The sequence below is a fragment of the Plodia interpunctella genome, chromosome 26 (genome assembly GCF_027563975.2).
Source record: "Plodia interpunctella isolate USDA-ARS_2022_Savannah chromosome 26, ilPloInte3.2, whole genome shotgun sequence".
Taxonomy (NCBI): domain Eukaryota; kingdom Metazoa; phylum Arthropoda; class Insecta; order Lepidoptera; family Pyralidae; genus Plodia; species Plodia interpunctella.
In genome coordinates, this window is record NC_071319.1 from 1,828,292 (window position 1) to 1,856,231 (window position 27,940).

General features: G+C 35.5%; 2 protein-coding genes across 5 annotated transcripts in view; one reads left to right on the top strand and one right to left on the bottom strand.

Annotated features, from left to right (window-relative positions):
- Positions 1-154: 154 nt before the first annotated feature.
- Arp2 (Actin-related protein 2) lies at positions 155-11,024 on the top strand. Of its 3 annotated transcripts, XM_053764872.2 has the most exons (13): positions 155-221; positions 300-352; positions 433-543; positions 1,457-1,480; positions 3,221-3,292; positions 3,773-3,916; positions 4,801-4,903; positions 5,298-5,404; positions 6,311-6,460; positions 7,531-7,656; positions 8,840-8,992; positions 10,016-10,144; positions 10,720-11,024. In XM_053764872.2, exons 2-13 carry the CDS (start codon positions 305-307, stop codon positions 10,759-10,761), a joined length of 1,209 nt encoding a protein of 402 aa, XP_053620847.1. In that variant the 5' UTR covers positions 155-221; positions 300-304; the 3' UTR covers positions 10,762-11,024. The 3 variants fall into 3 exon arrangements, with proteins under 3 accessions (XP_053620847.1, XP_053620848.1, XP_053620849.1); XM_053764873.2 differs by lacking the exon at positions 1,457-1,480 and adding an exon at positions 805-819 and having other exon boundaries at positions 176-352; XM_053764874.2 differs by lacking the exon at positions 1,457-1,480 and having other exon boundaries at positions 177-352.
- An 814-nt stretch (positions 11,025-11,838) lies between these two features.
- The window catches only part of LOC128681105 (tyrosine-protein kinase-like otk), a 37,250-nt gene continuing 21,148 nt past the window's right edge, over positions 11,839-27,940 (bottom strand). The window contains exons 6-18 of one of the 2 annotated variants that reach the window (XM_053764711.2): positions 26,839-26,982; positions 26,543-26,585; positions 25,634-25,764; positions 23,260-23,403; positions 22,891-23,019; positions 21,839-21,946; positions 20,953-21,089; positions 20,274-20,402; positions 19,628-19,830; positions 18,802-18,913; positions 18,390-18,485; positions 17,450-17,575; positions 11,839-17,043 (exon numbers count right to left, since the gene is read on the bottom strand). In XM_053764711.2, the coding sequence (XP_053620686.1) occupies positions 16,903-17,043; positions 17,450-17,575; positions 18,390-18,485; positions 18,802-18,913; positions 19,628-19,830; positions 20,274-20,402; positions 20,953-21,089; positions 21,839-21,946; positions 22,891-23,019; positions 23,260-23,403; positions 25,634-25,764; positions 26,543-26,585; positions 26,839-26,982 (1,643 nt within the window). In that variant the 3' untranslated portion in view covers positions 11,839-16,902. Of the gene's footprint in view, positions 17,044-17,449; positions 17,576-17,626; positions 17,995-18,389; positions 18,486-18,801; positions 18,914-19,627; positions 19,831-20,273; positions 20,403-20,952; positions 21,090-21,838; positions 21,947-22,890; positions 23,020-23,259; positions 23,404-25,633; positions 25,765-26,542; positions 26,586-26,838; positions 26,983-27,940 lie in introns of those variants that run through there. The other variant, XM_053764712.2, reaches the window with a different exon arrangement.

Here is a 27,940-nt window from a genome sequence, read left to right on the forward strand (position 1 = left end):
TTATTCTAGTTTTTCTGACGTTTTATTGTAGGTATAGTTTTTTTAGATCTGTTCCTGTTATTAAGTTCATTTGGACTGTGTTCATTTGGAAGTACTGTTATTATAAGTTCATTTGGATTTCGGATTTTACATTGGGATTAAAGATTCAAAAAAGTGCTCCGTCAATGTCAACAACCTGAAGCTGTCAAATCGCTCGGGCGTGTCAACTGCTTACAATTGCAGTAATTATTTTTTATAATAAAAATAGCCGGTTTTATCAATAAATTAGATTCAAATAAAATTGAAATCTATTCAAACAGGCACAATGGATGACCAGGGAAGAAAAGTAATCGTCTGCGACAACGGCACCGGTGTACGTTCGATGATATTTCATCAGTTGTGTGGTATCTTATCTTATGATTGCGGTTTTAAAGTGTTTTTTAATGTTTTTAGTTCGTGAAATGTGGCTACGCAGGGAGTAACTTCCCTGCCTTCATATTCCCGTCCATGGTTGGCAGGCCAATCATTCGGGCAGAGAATAAAATTGGTGATATTGATGTCAAGGTATGTTGTTTCCTGATAATTTTGTGACTCATAGTGGGGGGCCTGTATGATGTAGTCAACACTGACTACTAATATCAATAAGTACATCAGCTATATATTTGTGTATCACCACAAATAAACATGCCTTTATAGGCAGTTTGGAGAAGTATCTTTTATTTAATTGTTAAATTTACTACAAGGAAACAATAAATTTAAAATTACAAAATATAAAAGCAATATTTTTATCTTATTCATTTTATAATATTGTTCAATATTTTTCAGGATATATGTATTGGAGTAAGTTCTAATTAAATTTAGGCATGAAAATAAATATTTTAATAACAAAATCAAATGTAAATATTGAACATTTTGCTAATTAAACAGATTATGTTTGAGACAAATATTACTATTAAAATTGGTTTTGTTTGTGTGAATGATGTTTTGTTATGAATTTAACACCAATAACTTTCTTATACAGGTAAACTTTTGCGGACACATGATGGCTGTAGCATTGTATACTAATAGGTCTTTTGTGTCTCCTTGAGTGTCTGTAAAATTGTTAACTTAAACTACTACAATGATTTTACTAATAATAATAAAAATCATTGTTATTTAAGTAATTGGTAAGTCAAATAAAATAAATCCTAGAATTGATCAGAAATAGACAACAAATTTTAAAGTTTCCATGCTAGGCATCTGATAGCATTCCCAAAGAGGGTTGATTTTAAGATGTAAAACCAAAATTGAATTTTCAAAATCTGAGATTTATTTTTATACTGTCCCTGGGCTGCATATCATTACAGCCCTAAATTCAACAAGTACCAAACATGATAGAATGAGAAATGTTATATTCAAAGTTATAGGATTTAGAGCTGCGCATTTTTATATGAAAAAAATATGTAGTCGAAATATCATATGTATTTCATGCACCCAGACATGTGAGCCAGAGTATGTGCAGGTAAATGTTATGCTGCAATGCACATCGGTAGATGCACTAATTCGCATTATGACTAGTTTTTATTGAGATCACTTCAAATAGTAATTACTTTTTTAGGCTTGTTCTAATTTTTTAAAATTAATTTAATTAATTTGTTCTAAGGTTACAATGGAACCCTTTATATATTGTAGTATTGTTTAAATACTCTTAAATCTTGTGTTACAGAGATCAGAAAATCAGGGCAAAAAAATGTTTAATATCTGCCCTCCAATTGCACGAATAACTTCAGTTTGATTGCAGTTGAAGCTTGATTGTTCCACAATTTTTTTATCATTTCTGTATTGTGAATATAGTTCGACAGATTCTTGGATCACAACTGTAAACCAACATTGGCGTTCTCAGAACAACTAGAACTAATTTGGAAGACAATCTTATAACCAAAACCTTTAAAAAACGCAAGAAATATTGAGGTTCAATTGCGATTCAGCTTAAGTTATGTGTAAATATTAATTACAAACAAAATTTTTTTTTGTTTTGATGTCTTATATTTTAACTTCAAATTATTTTATTTATATATATATATATATATATATATATATAATGAAAGAAATATATATAATAGTTTATGTATAGAACATATCTATTTCACAATAATTTCATTAAAAAAAATACCTTAAAAATGAAATGTTGTCAATAACGTATATATTTATTTTTATGACGTACACAAAAAGTGCTTAGTGCTTTTAAAGATCTTATGATAAGATTATAGACTTATTTAAACAAATGCTATGAGCCAATCGCCACTATTCAGCTTTGTTTTTTCACTTTTTTCTATTTCAAAGTATAATTTTCGGAATTTCAAGTTTTAAGTGAAGCAATTTTCGATTTATATTTTATAGTAGACATTAAATAGATCGTAATTTCTGATTGTGTATATAGAAATGTATTTTAATTGCGACTTAATTTTTATAGATAACCATGCCATAGTTGATAAATAGTATTAGCGTGCGGAACGGCCACTCCCTGACTTCTTTCAATTACCGGCCGATATAATATGTGGAATGCCCGCCGCGGAAGACACGCAAGCCGTCTTACACTTTTTCGAACGCACTGTGATTATGCGTCTTACCTCACTCACATGAATGGCACGTTGTCACCTGCACGCAGTGTTGCCGCCTTAGTTTTAGTAATGGCGGCATTTGAAGTATCTAAAAAATGTCTAGGATCGGGCTAGATGGTGCACAAATTACCAAGAAATGATTTGCTGGCTAGGCTAAAAAACTTAAACTTTACTAATTATTTCAATTATGTAATACTAGACAAGAACTTTTTCATACATTTTGTGGGGAGTGTCCAATCTGTGTATACTGTATGATTAACATGCATTATGTGTGTGTGTTCGTTTAGTTTTTAAAACATATTTCGATCCTGAATATTCAAACCAATTTTAACCTTCAGTCATAAAGTCGAAGCATACTGGCAAAAGTTTGTTTTGTCTCATTCTGTCAATGTCAAATATTGTAAAGTGCGCTAATGACAAAAAATATGTTATCTGTAGTATGTTATATATATGTAGTTTTGAAAGATATGTCATACATTTTGTAATGTAATGTTGGGAGCATTTTGTAATTTGTGAAATTATTTGAATATTCAGGATTTTTAATCTGTACCTCGACCACAGTAAAGCCTTTTCTGCATCGCAATAACAGCTGTCAAAAGTTTTTTTTTTTATTCGTATATACAATATTGATTTGATTGCAGGATCTGATGGTGGGAGATGAGGCGTCTCAACTCAGATCAATGTTGGAAGTTAGCTATCCCATGGAGAACGGAGTAAGCGACGCTTAACAATTGTTTTATATACAATACTAGCGACCCGTCCCGCTCGGGTAAAAACATAATAAATTATACACCTAATCCTTCCTTAGGAATCACTCTATCTATTGGTGAAAACCGCATGAAAATCCGCGCAGTAAAACCGCATGAAAATCGATTAAGCAAAAGCGTATGTAGTTAATTCAACGTTTTTTCACTGGCGAAAGTTATTTCCCCGTCTCTTGTATTTATTTATATTTTTCACTAGCTTCGCCCCGGGGCTTCGCTTCTGTGGGAATTTCGGAATAAAAAGTACCCACAATGTGTTATTCCAAGTTATATTGTACCCGTGTGCCAAATTTCATAACAATCCGTCCAGTAGATTTTGCGTGAAAGAGTACCAAACATGCGCACGCACGTACATCCACACAAACTTTCGCATTTATAATATTAGCTAGGATTAGTAGGTACATTTCTAAATTGTGTAATGTCCCACAGGTGGTGCGCAACTGGGAGGACATGTGCCACGTGTGGGACTACACGTTCGGACCGAGCAAGATGAATGTGGAGCCGAGCGAAACAAAAATCCTTTTAACTGAGCCGCCGATGAATCCGACCAAGAATCGGGAGAAAATGATCGAGGTAATTCACTCGGTTCTTACACTACATAATACAAGCATTTGCCCGCGGCTTCGCCCACGGGAACAGTAATTTTTCCGGGATGAAAGGTATGTCTTTCTACACACTTCAAACTACATGTATGCAAAATTTCAAGAAGATTGGTTGAGTAGATAGAGCTTGCAGAGGTAACAAACTTGCTTTCGCATTTATAATATCATTATCACGTAATTTAAGAGCGAGGCTCTTGTCGATGGAGTTCTATCCATTGTTCTCTCTCCAAAACCAACTCCTTCACATTTTGATACGACACATACTTTTTCTTTAATTTGTCTGGTGTGACTGTTTCTTGGACTTCCTGTGTCCCTTCTTCCTTCCACCTTTCCTTCTATCATATATCTGAAGAAGGCATCGTGTACAATCGGCTGTTTGTCAAAAATACACGTGAGGTCCAACAGAAATAGAAACTTCAGAATTGTGACAACCGTATAATGATCAAAAAGTGAAGCCAAGAAATCTTTACATATATCTAAGCACTATATAATTTCTCGAGCGACACACGATAGCGCGTTCTAAAACTAGATATCGCCATCTAGTGACACACACCTTCAACTTTAATATTGGCGTTTAAACACATCGTGTGGTATCAAGTGTTAATAATGCTGAACAAACCTGAAATAGTGTTATTATTTTCAGAATAATTCATTAAATCCTTCCTTTTTCCTTTAAACTCGCACCACGATTGCGTTGAAGGTATTTTTGATCGTAAATCTGCAACAATATTGAAAATTGGCGCTTTTTGCCTCCATTGACAATGTTTGTGTACCTTAGTTGTACCAGCGCCATCTGCGATGAGCTTTGTATAATATGCCCTGTTAATTATTAACTTGACATTGTTTCGCCTCTAGGTTATGTTCGAGAAGTACGGGTTCGACAGCGCCTACATCGCGATACAAGCCGTGCTAACCCTGTACGCTCAAGGGTTGATCTCGGGTGTGGTGGTCGACTCAGGTATGTCACGTTAACACTATAAATTCATAGTTAATATTATAAATGCCAGAAAGTCTCCACTGTCTATCTGTCTGTCCCGCTTTCACGGCTAAACCGCTGGACCGATTTTGATAAAGTTTGGCAAGACCTCGCTTAAAATATAGGCTACTTTTTTCTCAATAATCAACCCCCTAATAACTGTAATAGGGGGTAAAAGTTTGTATGAAAATCGTGCCTGTTCCGCTTTCGCAGAGCAATCACGCGGGCGAAGCCGTGGGCAAAAGCTAGTATATAAATAAATGAATTATGTCTGCTAAGGACATGAATCAGTAAGACTTTGTTAACTTGTGATATCTCTTTATATTTTTAGTTGTATTCCACAATAAATATATTCCATTTAATTATCCTGCGCCAGGCGACGGTGTGACCCACATCTGTCCAGTTTATGAAGAGTTCGCGTTGCCTCACTTGACGAGAAGGCTGGATATCGCCGGCAGAGACATCACCAGGTACCTGATCAAGGTCAGTATTCAAATTATTTTGTTATTTACATGTCTAAAATTTTGTTATTAACAACCTCTTGAATGGATGCCGCCAGGGGCTCGATCGGATTGATTCTTATACAGGGTTACTGGTATCAAACGCATAACCTCCTAAAGACTACTCGGGTACATCAAAGCAAGCAACTTTTATTCTACGACTTTTCGTGATTCGTAGTTTTCTTTTTCATATAAAAAAAAAATTAAATCTAATTTGCGATTCTACACATCTTAACTCTATGTAATAGCCAAGCGACACGAGACAGTGCAGCAGCGTTGTGTAGCGGAATCGAACACAGAGGATAGCAACGACATTAAAACTAAAAAAATATATATTTTTTGTATTTATTACATTTAGACAAAAGTCGTAGAACAAAAGATGTCAGTCTCTATGTACCTTATGCGCCTTTGGAAGGTTATGCGTTAGATACCAATAACCCTGTATAGTTTGTATAGTTTAATCGTGTTTTATATCTATGTTTTTTTATCAACGCTCGATCACAATCATTAGAAGAATGGAAGGTTTATACGTACAATTAAAAATACATACAATTAAAAAGTACTTCAAACTACGAGTATATCTATGAAAAAATTCAAGAAGATTGGTTAAGCAGATAAAGCGTGAAGAGCTAACAAACAAATCTACTTTCGCATTTATAATATTAGTTAGGATGTCAGGATTAGGATTTTATCAGAATGAATGAATGAATATGTTTATACATACATATAATTAAAAATAAAGTTATATTTATATTTTGTTTTTGGTTTTTAATGAATATTTATTTAGAGTGATAAAAAAGTGTGCCCGCATTTTCAAATTGTATTATTTTTATATTAGATTGTGAAGAAAAATAAACACATATTCGAGATTGTGTGTGTTTCATTCCAGTTGCTATTACTTCGCGGCTACGCCTTCAACCACTCGGCCGACTTCGAAACAGTACGCATGATGAAGGAAAAGCTTTGCTACATTGGATACAACATTGAACAAGAGCAGAAACTCGCGTGGGAAACCACCGTGCTTGTTGAACCTTATGTTGTGAGTCATAAGAACTATTTTCTAATTAATTGAGTTACCGTGTTTTTAAGTATTTTTTGACGTCAATAAGTGACATATATTATCCTAAATTGAATAAAGAATTTCAAATTTGAAACGCGAAAAGAACACAATTTTTGTTGAATCTTATGCGAAAGTACTAAAGACCGTTTTTGATTGCAATCAATTAATTTTTTCGAGAAATATTTTCGAGTGATTCTACTTTTGAATTAGGGAACTGGAAGATATGCGTTCAACCTTTTGCCGTTGTTTTTCTTGAACCTTAAGTCGTAAGTAATTAGGAGCATGTTTCATTACAATAAATTCATTTTTCCAGAATCATTTTCGAATGATTCTACTTTTGAATTAGGGAACTGGAAGATAACTCAATATTCAACATTTTGCCGCTGTGTTTTGTGAACCTTATGTCGTAAGTAATTAGGACCATTTTTTATTGCAATCGATTTATTTTTTTTGTAGCAGAGTTTAAGTATTATATGGCAGTGTAATTGAACTTAAAGCATTAATTCATTTTGTTCTCTTGATATTTAATTTTATGTTCTGAGGTTGTGATTACTACTTATATGTGTCGTTCTTATTACTAGCTGCGCCCCGGGGCTTCGCTCTCCATTTACGGCTGTTAAATCGGCCAGGTTATATCGTTAGGTTATATCTACCCGTGTAACAAATTCCATAACAATCGATCCAATAGATTTCGCGTGAAAGAGTAACAAACATACACACATACATACATCCTCACAAACTTTCGCTTTTATAATATTAGCAGGATTTATTTCTTTTTCTTCTACTCTTACTCTTAGCCTTAATCTAATACAATATATAAATACATAAATGGACAACACTCAACGGCCCACACTAAGTACTAAGCTTGTATCGCTGGTCCGATGGATACAAACATAACACACCCAGAACCCCAGACAAATATTTGTGATCACATGCACAAATATTTGTCCGCGCTGGAAATCGAACCCAGGGCCTCCAGATAGCGGGCGGGCGTGGTCACCACTACGCCACGGAGGTCGTCAATAATGTAACTATAAATTATATTTTAGTTGCCCGACGGGCGAGTGATAAAAGTTGGCGGGGAGCGGTTCGAGGCGCCCGAGGCTCTGTTCCAGCCGCACCTCATCAACGTGGAGGGCCAGGGCATAGCCGAGTTGGTGTTCAACACTATTCAGGTGACTATTTATTTATGTACAGTCAACAGCACATCATCCTACCCAAATTCATTGCAAACTCGCCTCTATTGCCGCGCCATAGAGATTAATGCATGGTAACTTGATGTGCTGTCGACTGTACAAAGGTACTAGATCTTTCTATAGAAAATTCTTTCAGTAGACCGATTATGTTCATTTTATATATTTATTTAGCCATAAAATTATCATATATAGTGGATCTTTCTTATCGAGTGTGTTATTGCTAATACTGGTGTCCGATTTTATTCAAGTCACCTAAAGGCATCTGACATGACTTATCGCCATCTAGTGGCAGGTAGTCGCATACACACTAGTGAACTAAACTATCAACCAGTGTGCAGGTTTCCTCACGATGTTTTCTTTCACCGGAAGCAAGTGGTGGTCGATGAAAACTACTATACATGAGTCAGATTGGTGTACAAACTCGTGTGGCATGAGGTCCTCAATAAATGAATTGAATTATATATTTAACTACTTGTTACGTACTTTTGATGTGTGTTCTTTATGTGCAATAAAGATGATTACAAACAAGATTGAGGTCAAGCAGGCGGCCGGTCGTAAAATCACAACCAAATGTAAAAATAAAAGTTTTAATTTTTTTACGCCGTTACTGGGCTTCGGGACGTCACAGCCGATTGATAGGCCCACATGCGGCGTGCCAAGCAAAGGGTACTGGGCAGAAAATTGCAATTTGTACGTTTAGTAACTACAGAACTATTTATTACAGTTTAAACCATCAATGCCTGTTTCCCAACACTTTGATTTTTGTAAATGCGAACTCTGAAATTTTCCAATAAATGAGAATAAAATTGATTTTTTAAAATCTATATGATTTAAATATATGTATAAGACCTATATTTGTTAATTGACGTCCTTGGAGAAAAGGCTGCGGGAAGTTTGTTGCGCCGCTTCTTCTTCACTTGCGCTTTGGAAGCCGGCAGTAGACTTAGTTTAAATAATTTTTGACGTCAATAAGTGATGTATATCATCCTGAATTGAATAAAGAATTTTGAATTTGAATTTAATTTACCCACCCAAGGTACCTAAACGCTTGGAACGCTAAATATATCTCTGAATAAAGCCTTAACTCAATACCTCGCAAGTGGTACCGCCAAACGTTTGGAACGCCACATATATATGTATCCCCCCCCCCCTCCCCCTCCAGGCGGCGGACATAGACATGCGCAATGAGCTGTACAAGCACATAGTGCTGTCGGGGGGCTCCACCATGTACCCGGGGCTGCCGTCGCGGCTCGAGCGCGAGCTCACGCAGCTCTACCTCGAGCGCGTCTGCCGCAACGACTCCGACAAACTGGCCGTGAGTTTCATCATATATTAGCTTTTGTCCATGTCATTTTCCCATAGGAACAATTATTTTTCCGGGATGTAAGGTGCCCTATGTCCTTTTCCACACTTCAAACTACATGTACGCGAGATTTGAAGAAGATTGGTTGAGTAGATATAGCGTGAGAAGTCGCCACGAACTTTAGACCTCGCGAACACAGTAATTTTTTGATGTGTTTTTACAAAATTCTGAATATATACCAAAAACGCCTCAACCGATTTTGATGCCCCACATATTTAAAAATTAACTATTGAAATACGATCCTATATACCTTTTAGATTTCATCAAAATCAAACCAACAATTCGAAAATTATTTTCCCATAGGAACAGTTATTTTAAGGCACCCTATGTCCTTCTCCACAATTCAAACTACGAAGATTGCTTGAGTAGATTGAGCGTGAAGAGGCAACAAACACAGTTATTTTCGCATTTATAATATTAGAAATAATATCTATAACTTTCACTTTTTGTCCCTGTCATTTCTATTTTAATTGAGTTATTGAACTAATAATTTTAATGAAAAATCACTAAAAAGTTTTACAAAAGACGCCAGGTCTTCTAAAACACTCAAGGAGTGTTTGTGAAATACGCTAGGAGTGTTACTGAAAACACTCACTCTAAATTCACTTTTTATCACTGTAATTTCTATTTTAATGAACTTAGTAACTGAACTAACAATTTTAATGAAAAAGTCACTAGTAATTAATAAAACACTGTATGAGTGTTTGTGAAATGCGCAAGGAATTTTACTGAAAACACGCCAGGATCACACAGCTCTACCTCGAATGCGTGGCCATGAGGTAGAGAGTAATTTTAACACACGCTTATTGAAGAAATTTAGGAAGCGCGGACCCTGGGCTCCGACGTTCAACAGCTGCGGAAACAATCGGGTAAACGAACACATACGAGAGAGATTAAACTCGTAAGCATACATCATGTAACTAATGTTGAATGAATTATGAATTCTTCCCCCACCCCCTCCCCTCCCTCCTCCAGAAATTCAAGATCCGCATAGAGGACCCGCCGCGGCGCAAGGACATGGTGTTCATCGGCGGCGCCGTGCTGGCCGAGGTCTGCAAGAACAGGGACAACTTCTGGCTCTCCAGGAAGGAGTACCAGGAACAGGTCAGTGCAGAGTTATCAGTAAAAAATATCAGCTTTTTAAGTGAAAGAAAAATTCTTTATTTTCCACACCACACCAATATACACATCCGAGTTATAAAAAATAATATGATTACTAGCTGCGCCCCGGCGCTTCGCTCTCGTGGGAATTTCAGGTATAATAGTACCCTATATGTGTGTATTCCAGGTTAATTCTACCCGTGTACCAAATTTCATAACAATCGGTCCAGTAGATTTTGCGTGAAAGAGAAACAAACAAACATCCTCACAAACTTTCGCATTTATAATATTAGTAGTGTTATATTTGCTTCGTCGCAAATTGCCCTTTTCGCAAAATGAGTGAGACGCAGCGAACTAATGACATTGCCGTGTGTTTGTCGTTGCGTCACAATGGTGTAATTTGATTAATAACAAAGTGGCATTTCGTCGCAGAATGTGACTTGTCATTTCAATTAAAATTCTTCACCAATTGTAAAAAATTACAACTTACAACCGAAACATGATGGCCACGTTTACCTTCATGGTGAGCTTATTGGCCGAATCTCCATTGGTTTAATATTACAACTGTTTCTTCACAGGGGCTGTCCTGCCTAAGGAAATTAGGTCCGAGATCGAGTTAAGTAAAAAATGTCTGTATAGAACTGAAAATATATTTACTTTTAAGAGCGAATTCAATGACTGTATAAGACATTTTTTTTATAAATTCCTATTTATAAGTTGTAAATGTGTACCAATAAATAATAGAATCTTTTTAATAGACATGTTTCCATACTTAATTATTATTAAATGAATAAAACGGTATTATTTCTATGCAATTGGTCGAGTCGCTGTTTGTATGATAATTGTGATGCGAGCGAATGGTAAATAAATATATCCTGATTCATATGGGCTTTTTATTATTTTTTCTTATTTTTGTGTGTGTAATCCTATTTTTAACCCCCAACGCAGAAATAGGGGTGTTTAAGTTTGACCGCTAAGTGTACCTGCCTGTCTGTGTACGTGGCACCGTAGCTCATCAACGGGTGAACCGATTTGGATGCGTTTTTTATTGATAGCTAATTTTTTATGCGGTGGTTCATAGATATGTTTGATCAAAATCGGTTCAGCCGTTTAAAAGTTGTAGCGAAATTAATATTAAAAGTCGGTTTTTTTTTTAATTTGTCTAACAAATAAACTAGTATATTGAATAGAAATCGTAAACCGGTTTACCAAGTTTTGACAATTCGGGCGTATAGACAGAAATGACAAATCTATAAGAGCCATGCCACATTGCTAAGTCGTAACTGTTGTATTTATTCAAAATGTATTAAATTCTATTAATTTCATTGTATGTCGTGTTATTGTTATCATGACCTATGTACTGACATTTTATAAATTTAATAATGATTTGTGGTCGTTCAAATCAAAAGTGACCTTATGGCGGCTAGCACTTAGGTCTTTATTGCCGTTGTTCCAATAAGGTCTTTTGATATGAACGACCACAGTTTTCAAAATATCTAACCAATTGGACATTGTATTGCGTAGTAATCACAATTTCTGTTTCGTATTGTTGCGTTGTTTAGCATGCAGGTGCGTTATGATACTATGGACCATATGCACCGGAAGGGTGTCTGTTAACCTGTATGTGTAATGGTTTCCCTTTTTGCCATTCGACTAGGGAACCCTAAAAAATACAAGGGCAGATAAATCAAAATCAATTTAATAATCAATCATTACTTTTATTAAGAAATCGCAAATGCTTGCACTTTTCGATTACATGTTCTAAAACCTACATTCAATTATAAAAAAGTAAAAAAAAGGCAGTCGATATCACAAATGCATAATTATTGTAGTAAAAAAAAACTATAGGTATCTTGTGATAGACATCGACGAATTCATGATAATTTATATATTTTACCGTAATTTTATGTTTAATTGATTTTTTTTTTCGGAAACCAAATTAGCATTTTTTTAACACTAATATGTTTTTTCGTTTCTTTGTTTCTTTGTTGATCGGACTCTAGTTTTAAATAATGATTCGTGCTAAGTTACGATTCTCGGTCCTTCCCAGTAGTTCCATCATGCAGGACATTAAACTTTTATACAAAGTTTAATGTAACACATTTAATTATATTACGGCAAAATACACAAATCCATTATACAAATACAGAAACAATCTATTTTATATTTTTGGAAGATGGCTGTTGGAAGATTCTTTTTTTTTAAAGGAAAAAATTGCATATGGAAGTGTATATGAAAAGTTACAAAAAAGTGACGCTCCACGAAAAAAGGTAACGACCAATTTTTATGGACAAAGTTGCTTATGATGTTTAACTTGCTCATTTTTATTATAGACTAGCGGACCCGCCCGACTTCGCTCGAGGTCTATAAACCTTCATGAATAGATTGTCTAAATAATAGTGAAAACCGAATGAAAATCCGTTGCGTGCTTTAAAAGAACGAAGCTTAGAAACAGACGCGGCGGTCGACATTGTTTTATACAAGCCGCTCGCCCTGGCTTCGCTCGGGTAAAGCAATAAAATGAAGTAGCCTTTACTCCTGAAGGTTTCGCCCATTTCTGTGCCAAATTTCATCAAAATCGGCCCAGTAGTTTTGGAGCTTATTCATTACAAAGAAAAATATTATTTTTTTCTCTTTATAATATTAGTATGGATAGTGATGCTCATAATAATAAAGTGATTGTCCTCCATAAGGTATCTGTTTTCGTGGAACATCAAACATTTCACCAATTTTCAAACTAATAACTAATGTATATTGAACATTACGAATATGTGGCACTATTCTAACTAGATCATCAGTTTTTAACTGATCGCTTTGTCTTATAACTATTTGATTTAATTAAAGAACTATTTTGTCCTAAATAGAATTAAAAAATAAATAAGATATTGTTTAGATCGATTGGACGACTACAGTTGCCATTTTTTCGCACAAAATGACACTGTAATATCGGTAATTATTTTCAAAAAAGATTTTTGAAACACATCCTTAATTTTTTTTTAAACACATCCTTAAAATTGAAGCAAAACCTCTTTCAAAATACTTATGACTATTAAATATACATTATTAAAAAAAAATGACACCTTGAATATCTGCGTCTGCGACTTTATAGCTGGGACGCACCTGGGGGCTTACCATCATCTCTTAATGCGATCCAGTTCAGGAGCTAAACTGATCTGCATCGCTAATTCAAGTACCGTCAAGATGATATAACGATCTATTATAGGTAGTGACCAAAACAATACGCCAATTCGATTTCATTCACTCATTTTGCATACAATTCCGTACCATGATGCGCATTGAGAACGTAAACTGGATCGCTTATCTCTTTCTTACATTTGGCTACTGTCACTGGGGTTTACGATTCAGAGACAATTATAACTTTTTTGATTTCATTCACTAATACACTATTCAAATGCGACTTTGTTAAGATTAGTTTGTACCAAATAACGCGATTCATTTTAGGTTCCTAAACTGAACTGCCCTGCATTTGAATCATTGTGTAATAGTTTATGGTAGGCCCCCTGTTTGGGTTAGCACGAGTTTTTGCGACAACATCTATATGGACAAATAAACAGTACCTGTATTCTATTTAAAATGAACTATCAATTTTCTCGATACGATTACGTTCTTGCAAATATTCAATATGCTACAGATAAAAATTATTTTTAAAAAACTTTATTTTCCTTCGTTTTTGAGATACGCCCAGCGTCGAGGGAGGTGAATATTTACAAATAATAAGCTATAGTCTTACGGACACGGCCTTATTTCTAGATAAAAAACAGTCTTTACAAATAAATGAGTCTTATATCGAACTTGTACGGCAAGATGTCGTTCATTCAAGTGAGCTTTAAAGCGTGCTCTGTAGGGCACACTTTACATTGACAACAAATTAGCGGACGGATCGCTGTCAGATCTCGTGTTGTCAATGTAAAGTGTGCCTACAGGGGACGCCTTAAAGCTCATTTTCAAATGAACGTCATCTTGCCGAGAGCGATGCGGTATAAGTGAGCTTATATTTAATCTACATTTAAATCTATAAATGCATTATCTGGTATCGATTAATGTACATGATTTTTCGACCAATTTTTCGATTGTTTTATAAATTACGATTTCCTAGTGTCAATTCATCGTCTTATCTAATGTAGCCATATTCGGTTTATTTAAGGTCTGCCATTTTGATTCGCAAAAGAGAAAGTTTCAAGTTTTTAAATAAATTATTACCGCCATATCATGAAACGACTTCCCATACTACAACTTAACCAATAAAAGTTATGTCATTTTTTGATATAAATTTCTTTGGCAATGGCTATTAATCCAGTTTTATAAATCAAATGTGCTCATAAAATTTTGAAAAAACCCTATTAACATAACACTTATACTGCCACGATAGAATTTAATTTATTTTCAATAAAAAATAAAATGTACGGAGACCGTAAGGTGCTATTACAAGTTAAATATAATCTATACTAAGTTTTGAATAAAAAATATCTAATTACACTAAGATTTCGTTTCGATCCGGACGCGAAAATTACGTAACAATTTGGACGAGTTTATAAAAAAAAACATTCCTATATTCAATCATATAAAAAACCCTACAAACTACTCTATGGATTTTAGTGCTAGCTCCCTCTATGGCTTTTCTATCTAAAGCTGACAAATATTTTTAAAGCAAAATATTTTTTTTTATTTGGCTACTTTACAACTAGTCAAATCAAAAACCTAACTATTCTAATGTCAAAAACAAATATGGAGGTTGTATGACGGTCAGTTGTGACGTCATAATTTTAGAGTAAAAAATCATGCCTCTAATATAGTATGTGGCCGCTCCAAATCAAAAGGGACCTTATGGCGCCCGGCACTTACGCCGTTATTGCCGTTGTTTTGTATTCGAACAGCGGCAATAAAGACCAAAGTGCCAGCCGCCATAAGGTCCCTTTTGATTTGGACGGCCACATATTTTGATCAGAACAAAAAATAATAATAAATCGAGTAATTAATCGTGATCATATCGAGTGTGTTATTGCTAACACTGGTGTCAGATTTTATTCAAGTCGCCCAAAGGCGAGTAATTAATAAAACTGATGAATTAAATTGGCATTTAATTATGATGTCTGTTTATTTAAATACCTTTATACATTTTTTTACACAGTCAAATAGCCTAAATAATTTTACCCAAAAATACCAAAATTAAACAAATTTCGATACGATTTTTATCATAATTTAAATAATACTTTCCCAGATCATTTATCATGACTGTATAGCTATTTTAAAATGGCAATCGAAAGATTTAACTAAATCAGATTCTTATGCTACACTTTACGATCATAATCAGTCTTAAAACCTAATTCTATTTACAAAATGGCAGTATCATTTAGCTGACTATACTTATATACTCCTAATTTTAATATCGACTTACAGACAAAACTATTACTAATGACAATAATAAAAAAACAGAAAGTTGCAGTTTAAAATTCCACAATATTTAGCCCGAATTAATTATAATATTACATTAAATTGTTCTGTCGAGAAAGTAATGAAACGAAACATGGGCGCTGTCTCCTGTCGGCCGGCAACACTGGATGTTTATCGACCAATCTTGACCATTCTATTTGGTGTTGCAATGACAAAAAAAATGTAGTTCGTAATAAAACAGTTTTTTTAATTTTCTCGACAGAGTGTTTCACCACTTTCTGATAAGTATATATAGATATAATATTGCAATCTGACAGATAAAACTAACTGCTGGATAAATCTGCCTAATGTGATTGTCCAATTAGCTATGTCCAACACTTATGAAACACAATTTTTAACGCTATCTGTTGGGTATGTTAGATATAGGCTATCAGATACTTTATCAGTAAACGAAGTCGATCAAATACCAATCTTATCTTCTCAACTCGTGTTATAAATACGAAAGTAAGTTTATTTTTTCTTTATCTCTTCACGTCCCTTATAACATATAATTTTCCTGAAACTTCGAGTACATATAGTTGGAATATGGAGAAGGCCATAGGGTATGTGGGAAATTAACGCGGACGAAGCCGCGAGCAAAAGCAGGTATGTTCAAAAAAAAAAAGGAGTTCTTAAGTCAATTTTTTCTAGTTTGTTTTTGCTAACACTGGTGTCCAATTCATTCATGTCAAAAATGCATCAGACTTATAATATTTTCCTCAATGGAATGTATGTATGTTTGTTTAGTTGTACAACCCAAACATTCAGATGCATTCTATCTCTTTCACTCAACAGTCATAAGAAGAGCACAGCAATATCATTAATAATTAATTTGTTATTTGGAAAATTGTACAACTAATCAAAATTTCAAAAGATTCAAATGTCAATCGAAATTGACGATTCAAAAGTGAAAATAACCACGGTGTCATGGTCGATAGACTTTCATTCATTTCATACATGGTCGATAGGTGAGATAGCGAGTTAAACATTTTTTTTTTATTATTAGTAATGTTTTTTTTTATATAGCCAACTAACTAGCTTTTGTTTCCGGCTTCGCAAGCGTAAATTTTCCACGAAAACAGTTCCATTTCCGGGATGAAAAGTATTCTATTTCCTTCTCCGTACTTCAAACTACATGTATGCAAAATTTCAAGAAGATTGGTTGAGTAGATAGAGCGTGAAGTGGTAACAAACTTACTTTCGCATTTATAATATTATAATTAAATAGGCTGTAGCCTAGTCCAGTGGCGCCCTCATTTGAATTAAATCTCATTTGGGATTTAAATGTCCTTTAAATATAAACTTCAAAATTATTTTTCAACTTCTTTGTCGACATCGTGCGACTTTCGAGAGACATTGTCCGATGTCATTTCCTGCAAAATGGTGACCATTTCTTCGCATATTTCCGTGAATTGGGGCCGGTCTGTGGGCGACTTGTTCCAGCAACGTTTCTGTGGAAAATAGTCTTTATTACCTATGGGATACGGAGTCACACACAAGTCGAAGTTTTTTTGAGAATAATTGTAGATTTTCGTTCGTTTATGCATCTTTTCATTACTTATGACTAAAAATAAACCATTGTCGCTTCAGAGTTAACTCGATCGGTTATATATAGGTTGATCGATTTAAATGTCCACCACTCCATTTCTGATCTGAGCATTTTCCCGTTACTTCCTCAGTCATTCAAGTTTCCATCACTAAACTGTTCAAAATAAAAACAATACTACAAAAATGTTGATACACTCGTCATCGGAAAACATTCCTAGTGTGTCATGTCACATGACACGCTCGGCGGGTATAAAAATTAATATTGATCCGATCACTAATAAAATTTTCCTAAAGTTAGAAATAACTTACAAGTAAAGCAGCCAGCGTTTCCGGCACCGTGGTGGGTACGCTCCACTCCAAGGTACCATTCTTGAGCCGCTCCAACACTGAATTGTCGTTAAGTTTTGTGAATGGCAATTCCGCTTTTGTGTAAATCTGAAAATATAAGCATTATATACAATAGTCTATTTATGTAAATATTTCTTCTTCTTGTTTGACTAAAAAATAAAATTTTAGTTAAAAGTTTATCGCTTTAACATTATACGCTATTGGCTCTGTATTAAATTCTTTAATTTTACATCAGCCAATTAAAAAAAATTGTTGTCTTATGAGGTGTTCAGACCCCAAGTTGAGACGGGAAAGGAGCACTTCAACGAAATTTTGTATTTCTTGAATTTTAACGGGAATTATTTTATTTTTAATAAATTAGTTACAATGGTATGTGCACCGGTAGATAGAATTGATCGTAGTGACGTTGCTACATAGTTGCCACAGAACATGAAGGCCGGCCGCAGCATTGCTAACGTCAGGATGCTTGTGGCAGCTCCCGCTCCACAATAGATGGCGCTAGCGGTCTTAACATGAGGCAATCAATAAATGAAATTAAATTTATTTAAGTAATTCATTTTTGGAGGTCTTACAGCAAAATGCTAATGGTAAACATGTCCGATTGCACTAAATATATACTAATAACGAAAGAAAGTATTTATTTGCATTAAATGTGTACAAATTGTTGTGTGTGTTTTTAAAAGTTCCATACATTCAACCTATTTGGCATACAAATATAGAAGTATGTCAAAAAATCATATTTTAATTCGCATTGAAAATAAATATTACGTGATTCAAATAATTTCATTCCATTGTAAAATACTATCTACCTATTTTAATTTACAAGTTAAAATTTCCTGAACACTGTGGTAACATTTATCTTTTAACAAAGTATGGAGTCTAGTCTTGTAACATTACTTACCTCCCAAACCGTGGCCGCAAACATATAAACGTCAGATTTCGTGGAATATTCCCCCTCCAACACGGCCTCCGAGGGCAACCAGCGCAGCGGTATCACCTATACACAATAACACATAAACATATTACATTTCACATTATTTTTCAAATTAAATTAAAGTAAAATAAACTTAAAATGAAATAAAAATTAATCAAAAACTTCACTCCAAAGACAAAAGATTATTTATTTGCAAAAGTTTACATTTTCTTTTTACAATGTGGTGTTAAAAGTAAATCTTAATCCTACATGTTTCACCGTCCACGCTTATGCAAATTTAAATGGAGAGCATGCTATCAGAATTGGTCCGTTAATTAAGGAACAAGATCGGCGTCCTGATCCGAGATATATGTATATTCCTATATATGTGTCACTGTACCTGATCGTGATGTTTGTAATACTCGTACGAGTGAGGGCCTCTGGTAAGCGCCGGCAGGGATAGCTTGAGTTGGAGCGACGATGTGATCACACAATTGCGGGCGGCGATGTCCCTGTTCGCGGTTATATTTACGTTATTTTATCGTATGCTCTTATTTATTCAAGTATTAGCTTTTACCCGCGCGTTTGTATTAGTTATTTTTCCGGGAAAAATGACTAGTCAAAGTTTAAAAAAATTATACATAAATTTATATTTAGAAAATGGTAAGCCCTTCTGGCATAATAGGAATAACCAACACTGTTTGAATGAGTTTCTTTCGGCACTTCTTCTCAGCAGTGGTCGTTCCGAAATGCTAGTAGTTTGTAGCTTTGGTAAACACAATTTAATTTAGAATATGACGTGAAAAACTGCCTGTGAAGGCCTAATTTCTGAATAAATGATTTGATTTTGGGATGTAACACAAGTCTCGAACTTACTTTGGGGCTAGCTCAATCTGTATGATTTGTCCTAATATATTTATTTAATTTTTATACTTCAAATGTACATGTAGGTATGCCGAATTTTAAGAAGATTGCTAAGTAGATGGAGTGCGAAGAGGTAACAAACAAACTTACTTTCGTATTTACAACATTAGTTAGGATATTTCATTCGCCGATGGTACTGAACAACTTTTTGGATGGAAGTAACTTTGAAAAATCAGCTGATCCATAAATTTTCCACAACTTAGAAACTTAATTTTGTATAGAACAGCTTGACAAATCTGTCATTATGGGTTTTTGACAAATCGCTAAAGTGACATTGAGCATGTCTGACGTCCCGCACGTACCTGTGCGTGACTCTCTTGGCCGCCAGCTTCCCGGCCGCCGCCGCCAGCTGCGTGCTGACCACCAGCCGGTGCTGGCGCGACAGCGGGGGCGCGGGCGGCCGGGCGGGGCACGCGGGAGGGGGGTGCGCGGGCCCGGCGCGGCTCAGATACTCCGCGCTCTCGGCCTCCGTGCGAGTCGCCACGAGGAAGCTTTTGAGGTCCCCCTGCGGGGATTACAAGAGTTTCGATAATGATTCAGGGCTGCGCCCCGGGGCTTCGCTCCCGTGAGAATTTCGGGATAAAAAGTGTCCCGTGTGTTATTCCAGCGTATATTCTACCCGCGTACCAATAATTGGTCCAGTAGATTTTGCGGGAAAGGGTAACAAACATACATACACACATTCTCACAAACTTTTGCATTTGTAATATTAGTAGGATACTTTGGTATTTACGAAACAACAACGTAAGCTGAGTGAAATCCAATTTCTATTTTTCTTAAACATTATGATGTGTTATTTATATGCATGTACAGTCAACGGCACATCCACCTACCCACATTCATTACAAACTCGCCGCTATTGCCGCGCCATAGAGGTTCATGCAGGATAACTTGATGTGCTGTTGACTGTACCAATTTTTTTTTTCTTTCTTTCTTTAAATACATTACCCAATCAGTGTGCTCCAGAAGCATGTAGTGTGGACTTGTTTCATTGCAGAGGCCGATGAGTTTGGCCACGTTTTCGTGTCTCACCACACTGAACATGTCCAATTGGCGACGGAACTCTGCTAGCTGAGACTGTAAAGAAAAAAATATATATATAACAAATTTACAGAGTTACTGGTATCTAACGCATAACCTTCCAAAGGTGCGTAAGGTACATAGAGACTAACACCTTTTGTTCTACGAAATTTGATTATAAATACGAAAATTTTCCTTTTTTTAAGTTTTATTGTCGATTCCGCTACATAACGTTGCTGTACTGTCTCGTGTCGCTTGACTATTACAGTTAAATTGTGTAGAATCGAAAAGCTAAAAAATTGCATTTTTTTATATGAAAGAAAAAAACTACGAATCAAGAAAAGTCGTAGAATAAAAGTTGCTTGTTTTGATGTACCCGAGTAGTCTTTAGGAGGTTTTGCGTTTGATACCAGTAACCCTGTATATGGACACATCGCACAGATCGAGTTAGTATCCCATAACACAAGTCTCGAACTTACTTTGGGGCTAGCTCAATCTGTGTGTGATTTTTTGTGATTTGTCCTTATTTATTTAACTTTCTGTCTGTTTAATCGAATTGGAATGATTTTAATTGTGATCTATAGCTTTCTCTAAGTAAAAATATTACCTCGTCCTTAACAGTGAGAGATTTAACTAAAACGTGTTTGACGTCGGGCTCGGAGTCCGGCAAGTCTTTGTTCTTTAATTTCTTTACTTGATACAAATCGATTTTGGCCAGTAGCACTTCTCCAAATTCGCCACGACCTGTATGAAGGAAATGTCATATAATAAGAACATATAAATCAATTTTTTTCTTAGAAAAACTATTAATTAAATTTTATTTTACATGCAAGAAAGGAATGCGTGGATGAAATTAGACTTGGCTTTCACTCAGGACTTAAATAAATAGACAAAAATAATCGCCCTTACTATCCATTGTCCTTCTTTGAGAACAAGATAATTTCAATGTTTCATAATCAATTTATTTTACATTATGTATTTAATTATTAATATTGTACAATGGCACTTGTAAACTTATTGTAAGAGAGTTTTTAAGACATTTGTGTGAACTGTCAACACTTCTAATATTATGTACTATTAAAAGGACATTGGGCGGTAATTGGCTGCTTTCGAACAAGTCAAATCAGATACTTTTTTCTAATCTCGATTATCTTTCAAAAGAAAAAAACATGGAGCTTGTATTAATAAAACTGATCAATCAAAGTGACATTCAATTATTGTGTTTGGTTATTTCAATACCTATATATATATATTTATTTATTAATCATTCAAGTAGCCAATTATATACCTAGATAATACCTAGTTATTATAATTATTATAAAGAGCGTTTGTAAGTTTGTATGTTTGAGGCGGATAATCTCCGAAACTGCCGAACCGATTTCAAAAATTCTTTCACATACATTATCAAAGATTGCTATAGGCTATATTTTATCCCGAAATTCCCACGGGAGCGAAGCCCCGGGCAACATCTAGTAAAACATAATCCCACTCACCCAGTGGTATTGCGTTAGTGAGCAGAGTCCTCGGCACTGTGAGGTGGTCGTACTGACCAGACTTCTTCGACACACGAGATATTACTGACACTTCCGAGTTCACAGCATCTGACATTAATAACAAGATACGAATTAAAACTAAAATAAGATTTTGTCAAAATAAGTAGACCTTTGTTCGTGCCTACAAAATTGAATAAAAAAAACTGACAGCTGTCAATTTTAACGCCTTTTATCGCTGTGTGAAAATAGCAAAAAATTAAACACAATCGGTAAAAATTTTCTGAAGTTCGAGTTACTAATAATAATTTCAATCTATTTTTAGTATTGGTACGAAAACAAGTTTAATTGTTAGACAAATTAAAAATCCGGATTTTCAATATTTATTTCGCTACAACTTTTGAACGGTGTAACCGATTTTGATCAAACATATCTTAGGACCACCGCATCCAAATCGGTTCACTCGTGGATGAGCTACGGTGCCACGTACACAGACAGACACACTTAGCGGTCAAACTTATAACACCCCACTTTTTGCGTCGGGGGTCATAAAATTGAGTGGCGCATTTCTTGAGTTCTTATTTTAGAAGAGCTACAATTGCGAACAGTGATACGTGCAAAATATTAACTATCATCGACTTTGGCGATACAAATTTCATCGTGAGTGGACATCGTCGACAATTAGTGTCAAAGCCGGGTCCGCAGCACCGCGTTTTCGTGTCAGCTAACAAAAAAACATTGTTTGCTAACCGATTAGGGGCGCGGCATAACAGTTATGTTAGAAAAATAACAAAAACGTGTTTTCCGAATTGAATGGATAACATCCCCCGCGTTCGCCTGCGGGGAGGGGAAGTGACTCTATTTGTGTTAGCGCTCACCGAAGAAGACGTAGGGCAGCACGGCGCAATATGGAGTACACAAACGGGCGGATTTTTGTAACTTGTTTTCATAACATGTTTTGTTAGAAAATTGGCGCTGCGGACCCGGCTTAAGTGATTAGTGTCTAAAACATAATTTTTTTTTACAAACATGCATAGAAAGAGATAAACATATACCGCTGTCTCTATCCGCATGCAGTAACCTCCCGTTCTGCGGCGCGCCGTTGCCGACCTTCTGTTTCTCTTCCTCTCCCTCTTCTACTAACTTCTCTCTGCCTTCCGCCATTTCCAACTCCATCTTCTCTCCTGTGACAAATAATACAAAAGATTCTTAAAATGTTTACTATTATTAGGGTTATTTATAGTTATAACAAAGAAAAAAATATAAAAATAATTTGTAATTATATTTTTAAAAAATACATACGCTATACGATAAAAGTTCGTCTCAAAAATTACATTTTGGCAATAAATTATTTTTTATTTATTTATACAATTCATACACTATAATTACAGATTTAATTAATATTTTATTTCTGCGTACAATACCTCTCTGTCTCCTTCTCAATCTCCTTCTCCTGCAATAGAACATCAACGCCAGTACAAGGAGCATGTATGCGCCGGCGACTGAAATAGACACGACCACAGCTTTGCCCCCCACCCCCGTAGACTCTGGGGGGGGCAACGACCCTTCTGGAAGAAGAGATTATTTATCAATTTTGGAATTATGTTACTCTAAATTTATTATAGGATAGTATATAGATATATATACTGAGACTGACCATTATGTACAAATATTACTTTGTACATATATATATTTACTATTATTAATCATTATTACATTACAGGATACAGTGACGAGATTCTAGGACGCAAAGTCCAAGGCTGGTGTCTATAAACTGCGGTAACCACTTACTATCAGATCGATCGCATGCCTATGCCTATGCATGCATGTATTTAAATCAGTCTCTGTACATTTTATTGTCATACACTAGCGGCCCATCCCGGCTTTGCTCGGGCAAAACCATAATGAAAGTAGCCTGTTTACTCCTGAAGGTTTTGTCAGTCTCTGTGTCGAATTTAAACAAAATAAGTCTAGTAGTTTTTGAATTTATTCATTACAATACAATTACATTCATTGCAACACTTAGTTGGCTAATAAATAATATGAATAAAAATAAAAACAAACATTTTTCTCTTTAGAATGTTGGTATCGAGTATCGATATTAACCTATTTATCTATTACATTCAACAGCACATTAACCTAGAAAGCAATAGAAGAAGACTCAAGAAGAAATGGATGGAGTGTGTCAAGGATAGTATGAACAGGTAAGAAAGAAAGAAAGCAAACATTTATTTGCCAAAAACATGAGTACAAATAGACAAATTGATGTCAAAATGAATTAAAACTACATGTTTTACCGAATATAGATATGCAAATATAAATAAATAAAGAGGAGCATGCTATCCACTACAAATAACAAAAAAAAAAGAATTATAATGTAAACTAGCACTAAATTCTATCCGAGTCTATCATTAAAGAAATCATTTAAAGTATAATAACATTTATCAGTTAATAAAGACTTGAGGTGCTTTTTAAATAGATTTAAATTTAAGCTTTTATATTGATTTGGAATTTTGTTGTAAATTTTCGCTGCCATACATACTATGCTATTACTGAAAGGAGTGTCAATGGATATGGCAAATTACAGAACGAAATGGAAGGAACTTACATACTGTGCTGACCCCACATGAGTGGGATAAGATCAAGAAGAAGAAGAAGCACAAGAATCTACCCAAATTCATTGCAAATCCGCCACTATTACCGAGCCATAGAGTTTCATGCAGGGAAACACTACTCCTTTAGTAATACCAAGAATAATACTATTATTATAAAGAGATAGGCGTTTGTGAGTTTATATGTTTGAGGCGGGTAATCTCCGAAACTACTGAACAGATTTCAAAAATTCTTATACCATTAGAAAGGCACATTATTCAAGATTGCTATAGGCTATATTTTATCTCAAAATTCCCACGGGAACGAAGCCCCGGGCAACATCTAGTAATAAATAAATAGGTAGGTATAAATCGCACAGATCGAGTTGGCCCCAAGGCAAGTTCGAGACATGTGTTATGGGATACTAACTCAACGATACTATATTCTATAACAAATACATATATAAACATCAGAAAGTTGTCACGTGTGTTATCATGTACCACCTAACGACCACGACCGTCAGCCACGAGGAATATCGACTGTGAACTTGATGTGCTGTTGACTGTACTGTAGAGTGATGTTAGGCGGTTACCAACAATTATTAGTTTAATACAGTAATATAGTGGTGATTGTAAGCGGTTACCGACAATTAGTCTAATACAGTAATGTGGTGATGGTAAGCGGTTACCGACAATTAGTCTAATACAGTAATGTGGTGATGGTAAGCGGTTACCGACAATGATTAGTGTAATACAGTAATGTGGTGATGGTAAGCGGTTACCGACAATGATTAGTGTAATACAGTAATGTGGTGATGGTAAGCGGTTACCGACAATGATTAGTGTAATACAGTAATGTGGTGATGGTAAGCGGTTACCGACAATGATTAGTGTAATACAGTAATGTGGTGATGGTAAGCGGTTACCGACAATGATTAGTGTAATACAGTAATGTGGTGATGGTAAGCGGTTACCGACAATGATTAGTGTAATACAGTAATGTGGTGATGGTAAGCGGTTACCGACAATGATTAGTGTAATACAGTAATGTGGTGATGGTAAGCGGTTACCGACAATGATTAGTGTAATACAGTAATGTGGTGATGGTAAGCGGTTACCGACAATGATTAGTGTAATACAGTAATGTGGTGATGGTAAGCGGTTACCGACAATGATTAGTGTAATACAGTAATGTGGTGATGGTTACCCCTGAAGACGCTGAGCAGGAGCTCAGTGCGCGCGAGCCCGGCGGCGCTGCCGGCCAGGCAGCCGTAGCGGCCCGCGTCCGGCGCCGCCGCCGCGCGGATCACCAGCGACCCGTTGCTCAGCAACACCAGTCTGTACATTACTCATATACTGGGATACCAACGCATAACCTTCCAAAGGCGCATAAGGTACATATTTTGTTCTACGACTTTTGTCTAAACGTAATAAATACATTTTCCTTTTTTTTTTAGTTTTAATGTCGTTTCTACAAAACGTTAACTCTATGTTCGATTCCGCTACATAACACTACAGTACTGTATCGTGTTGCTTGGATGTGTAGAATAGCAAATTAGATTGTATTTTTTTTACACAAAAAAAGAAAACTACGAATCACGAAAAGTCGTAGAATAAAAGTTGCTTGTATTGATGTACCCGAGTAGTCTTTAGGGAGGTTTTGCGTTTGATACCAGTAACCCTGTATATGGACAAATCGCACAGCTTGAGTTGACCCCAAAGTAAATTCGAGACTTGTGTTATGAAATACTAACTCAATAGTACTATATTCCATAAAATATACACAATTTGTATTACATATATGTATAGATAAACATCCAAGACCCAGATCAATCTTAAAAAGATCATTTCCCATGTTGACATGACCGGGATTCAAACCCGGAACCTCCTTTGTAGCAGTCCATTAGACCATGGAGGTCGTCTAAGTCGATCCGTTGAATAATCTATATCTATTATCTATACAGCTACATATAATTAATCTGTAAGTGGGCTATGTTTGATAGCGCTATTATCACTTATATTTCATAAAAAAAAATTGAAAAACGTTTATTTTTTATAATTTTCGCTAATATAATTTGAATTTGATATATCAAAAAAGAAATAAAAAAAAAATTACCTCGCCGAAGATGCGTTGGGGCTGCCTTCAACGTCCACTCCAGCTGAAAAAGTTATATTTTAATAAGATTTTCACAAAAAAAATATGTCCATAATAATTCTTATTAATTAAAAAAAATATACACATCTTCTAAATCTTCGTATAATGATCCAGCAGCATAGTTACAGTCTATGATCTATATGATCTATATCTATCTATGATCTATATGAATTATCACTTAAATAATATCTAATTCATCAAGAGCTTACATATTTTTGATTGATTATAAACAAACACATTAACACAAAAATACTCACGTTGCAGCGTCAATTGAGTCCTGTTTCTATCCCATTGCGTGGTAGGCTGGGGTTCGCCCACAGCCCGGCAGTTCAGTACAACTGTCTCCCCGACCACAACTGTCCTCTCTTCGTCGGGCAACGGCTCCAAGATTCTCGGCGACACTGGAAAGAAAAATAGAAAACTAGACGTGAATTTTCAAGGTTAAACATGTTTTTGTTTTAATTTCACAAAATGATATTTTGCCACAAGATGCCGTTTATTTGATGTCAACAATACATATGTATGTATGTATATAGTGAAGCGGTGGTGGTGTAATGGTTACGCCCGCCCGGCTGTGGATCGAAATCCCCAGGTTCCAGGTGCCAGGTTCGAATCCTACTCGTGCCACATGAGTAGGATTCGAACCAATCTGACTCATGTATCGTATAGTTTTCATCGTCCACCACTTGCTTCCAGTGAAGGAAAACATCGTTAGGAAACCTGCACACTTGTTGATTATATTAACTTGTGTGTGAAATGGAGAAGGCAATGGCAAACCACTCCATTGATGTGTGTTTGAAAGTTGTTGCGTGTGTTTTATTACACGTAATGACCACGACGCTCAGACATGAGGAATACGACTACGAAGAAGATGTATAAAGAAAAAACAAGAAAACAGTGAGAAATAATAACAAATATATAAATTTGTGTATTGCGGTAACACAAATAGGTCATTGCTCAGTGGATACTTTATATCCTTTCATTTACTGTCAAAGAAATTGTGGCTTCGGAACATCCGAGAATGGACCGGGATAGCGAGCGCAGCTGAGCTGTTCCGCCGAGCTACGGACAAGGACTTCACCATGCTAATCTCTGACCTTCACTAGTTGGAGAGGCACCCATAGAAGAAGAAGAAAGAAATCTTGTAGCATTCAACGCGTGACAAAATCGTGCCCACGCAGTCAACCTCAGTTGAGTTGCCTCGTCGGGAACCGATGCTGAATACGCGATCAGGTCATGCTTATCATAAGAAGTGGAAAATTGTAACTCTGTAGGATAATCGGAAGTCGTCAAGATTCAACTTGCAAGATTTGATTACAATTAAAAAATATCGGGACAGGTGAAACTAAATGTTTGGAA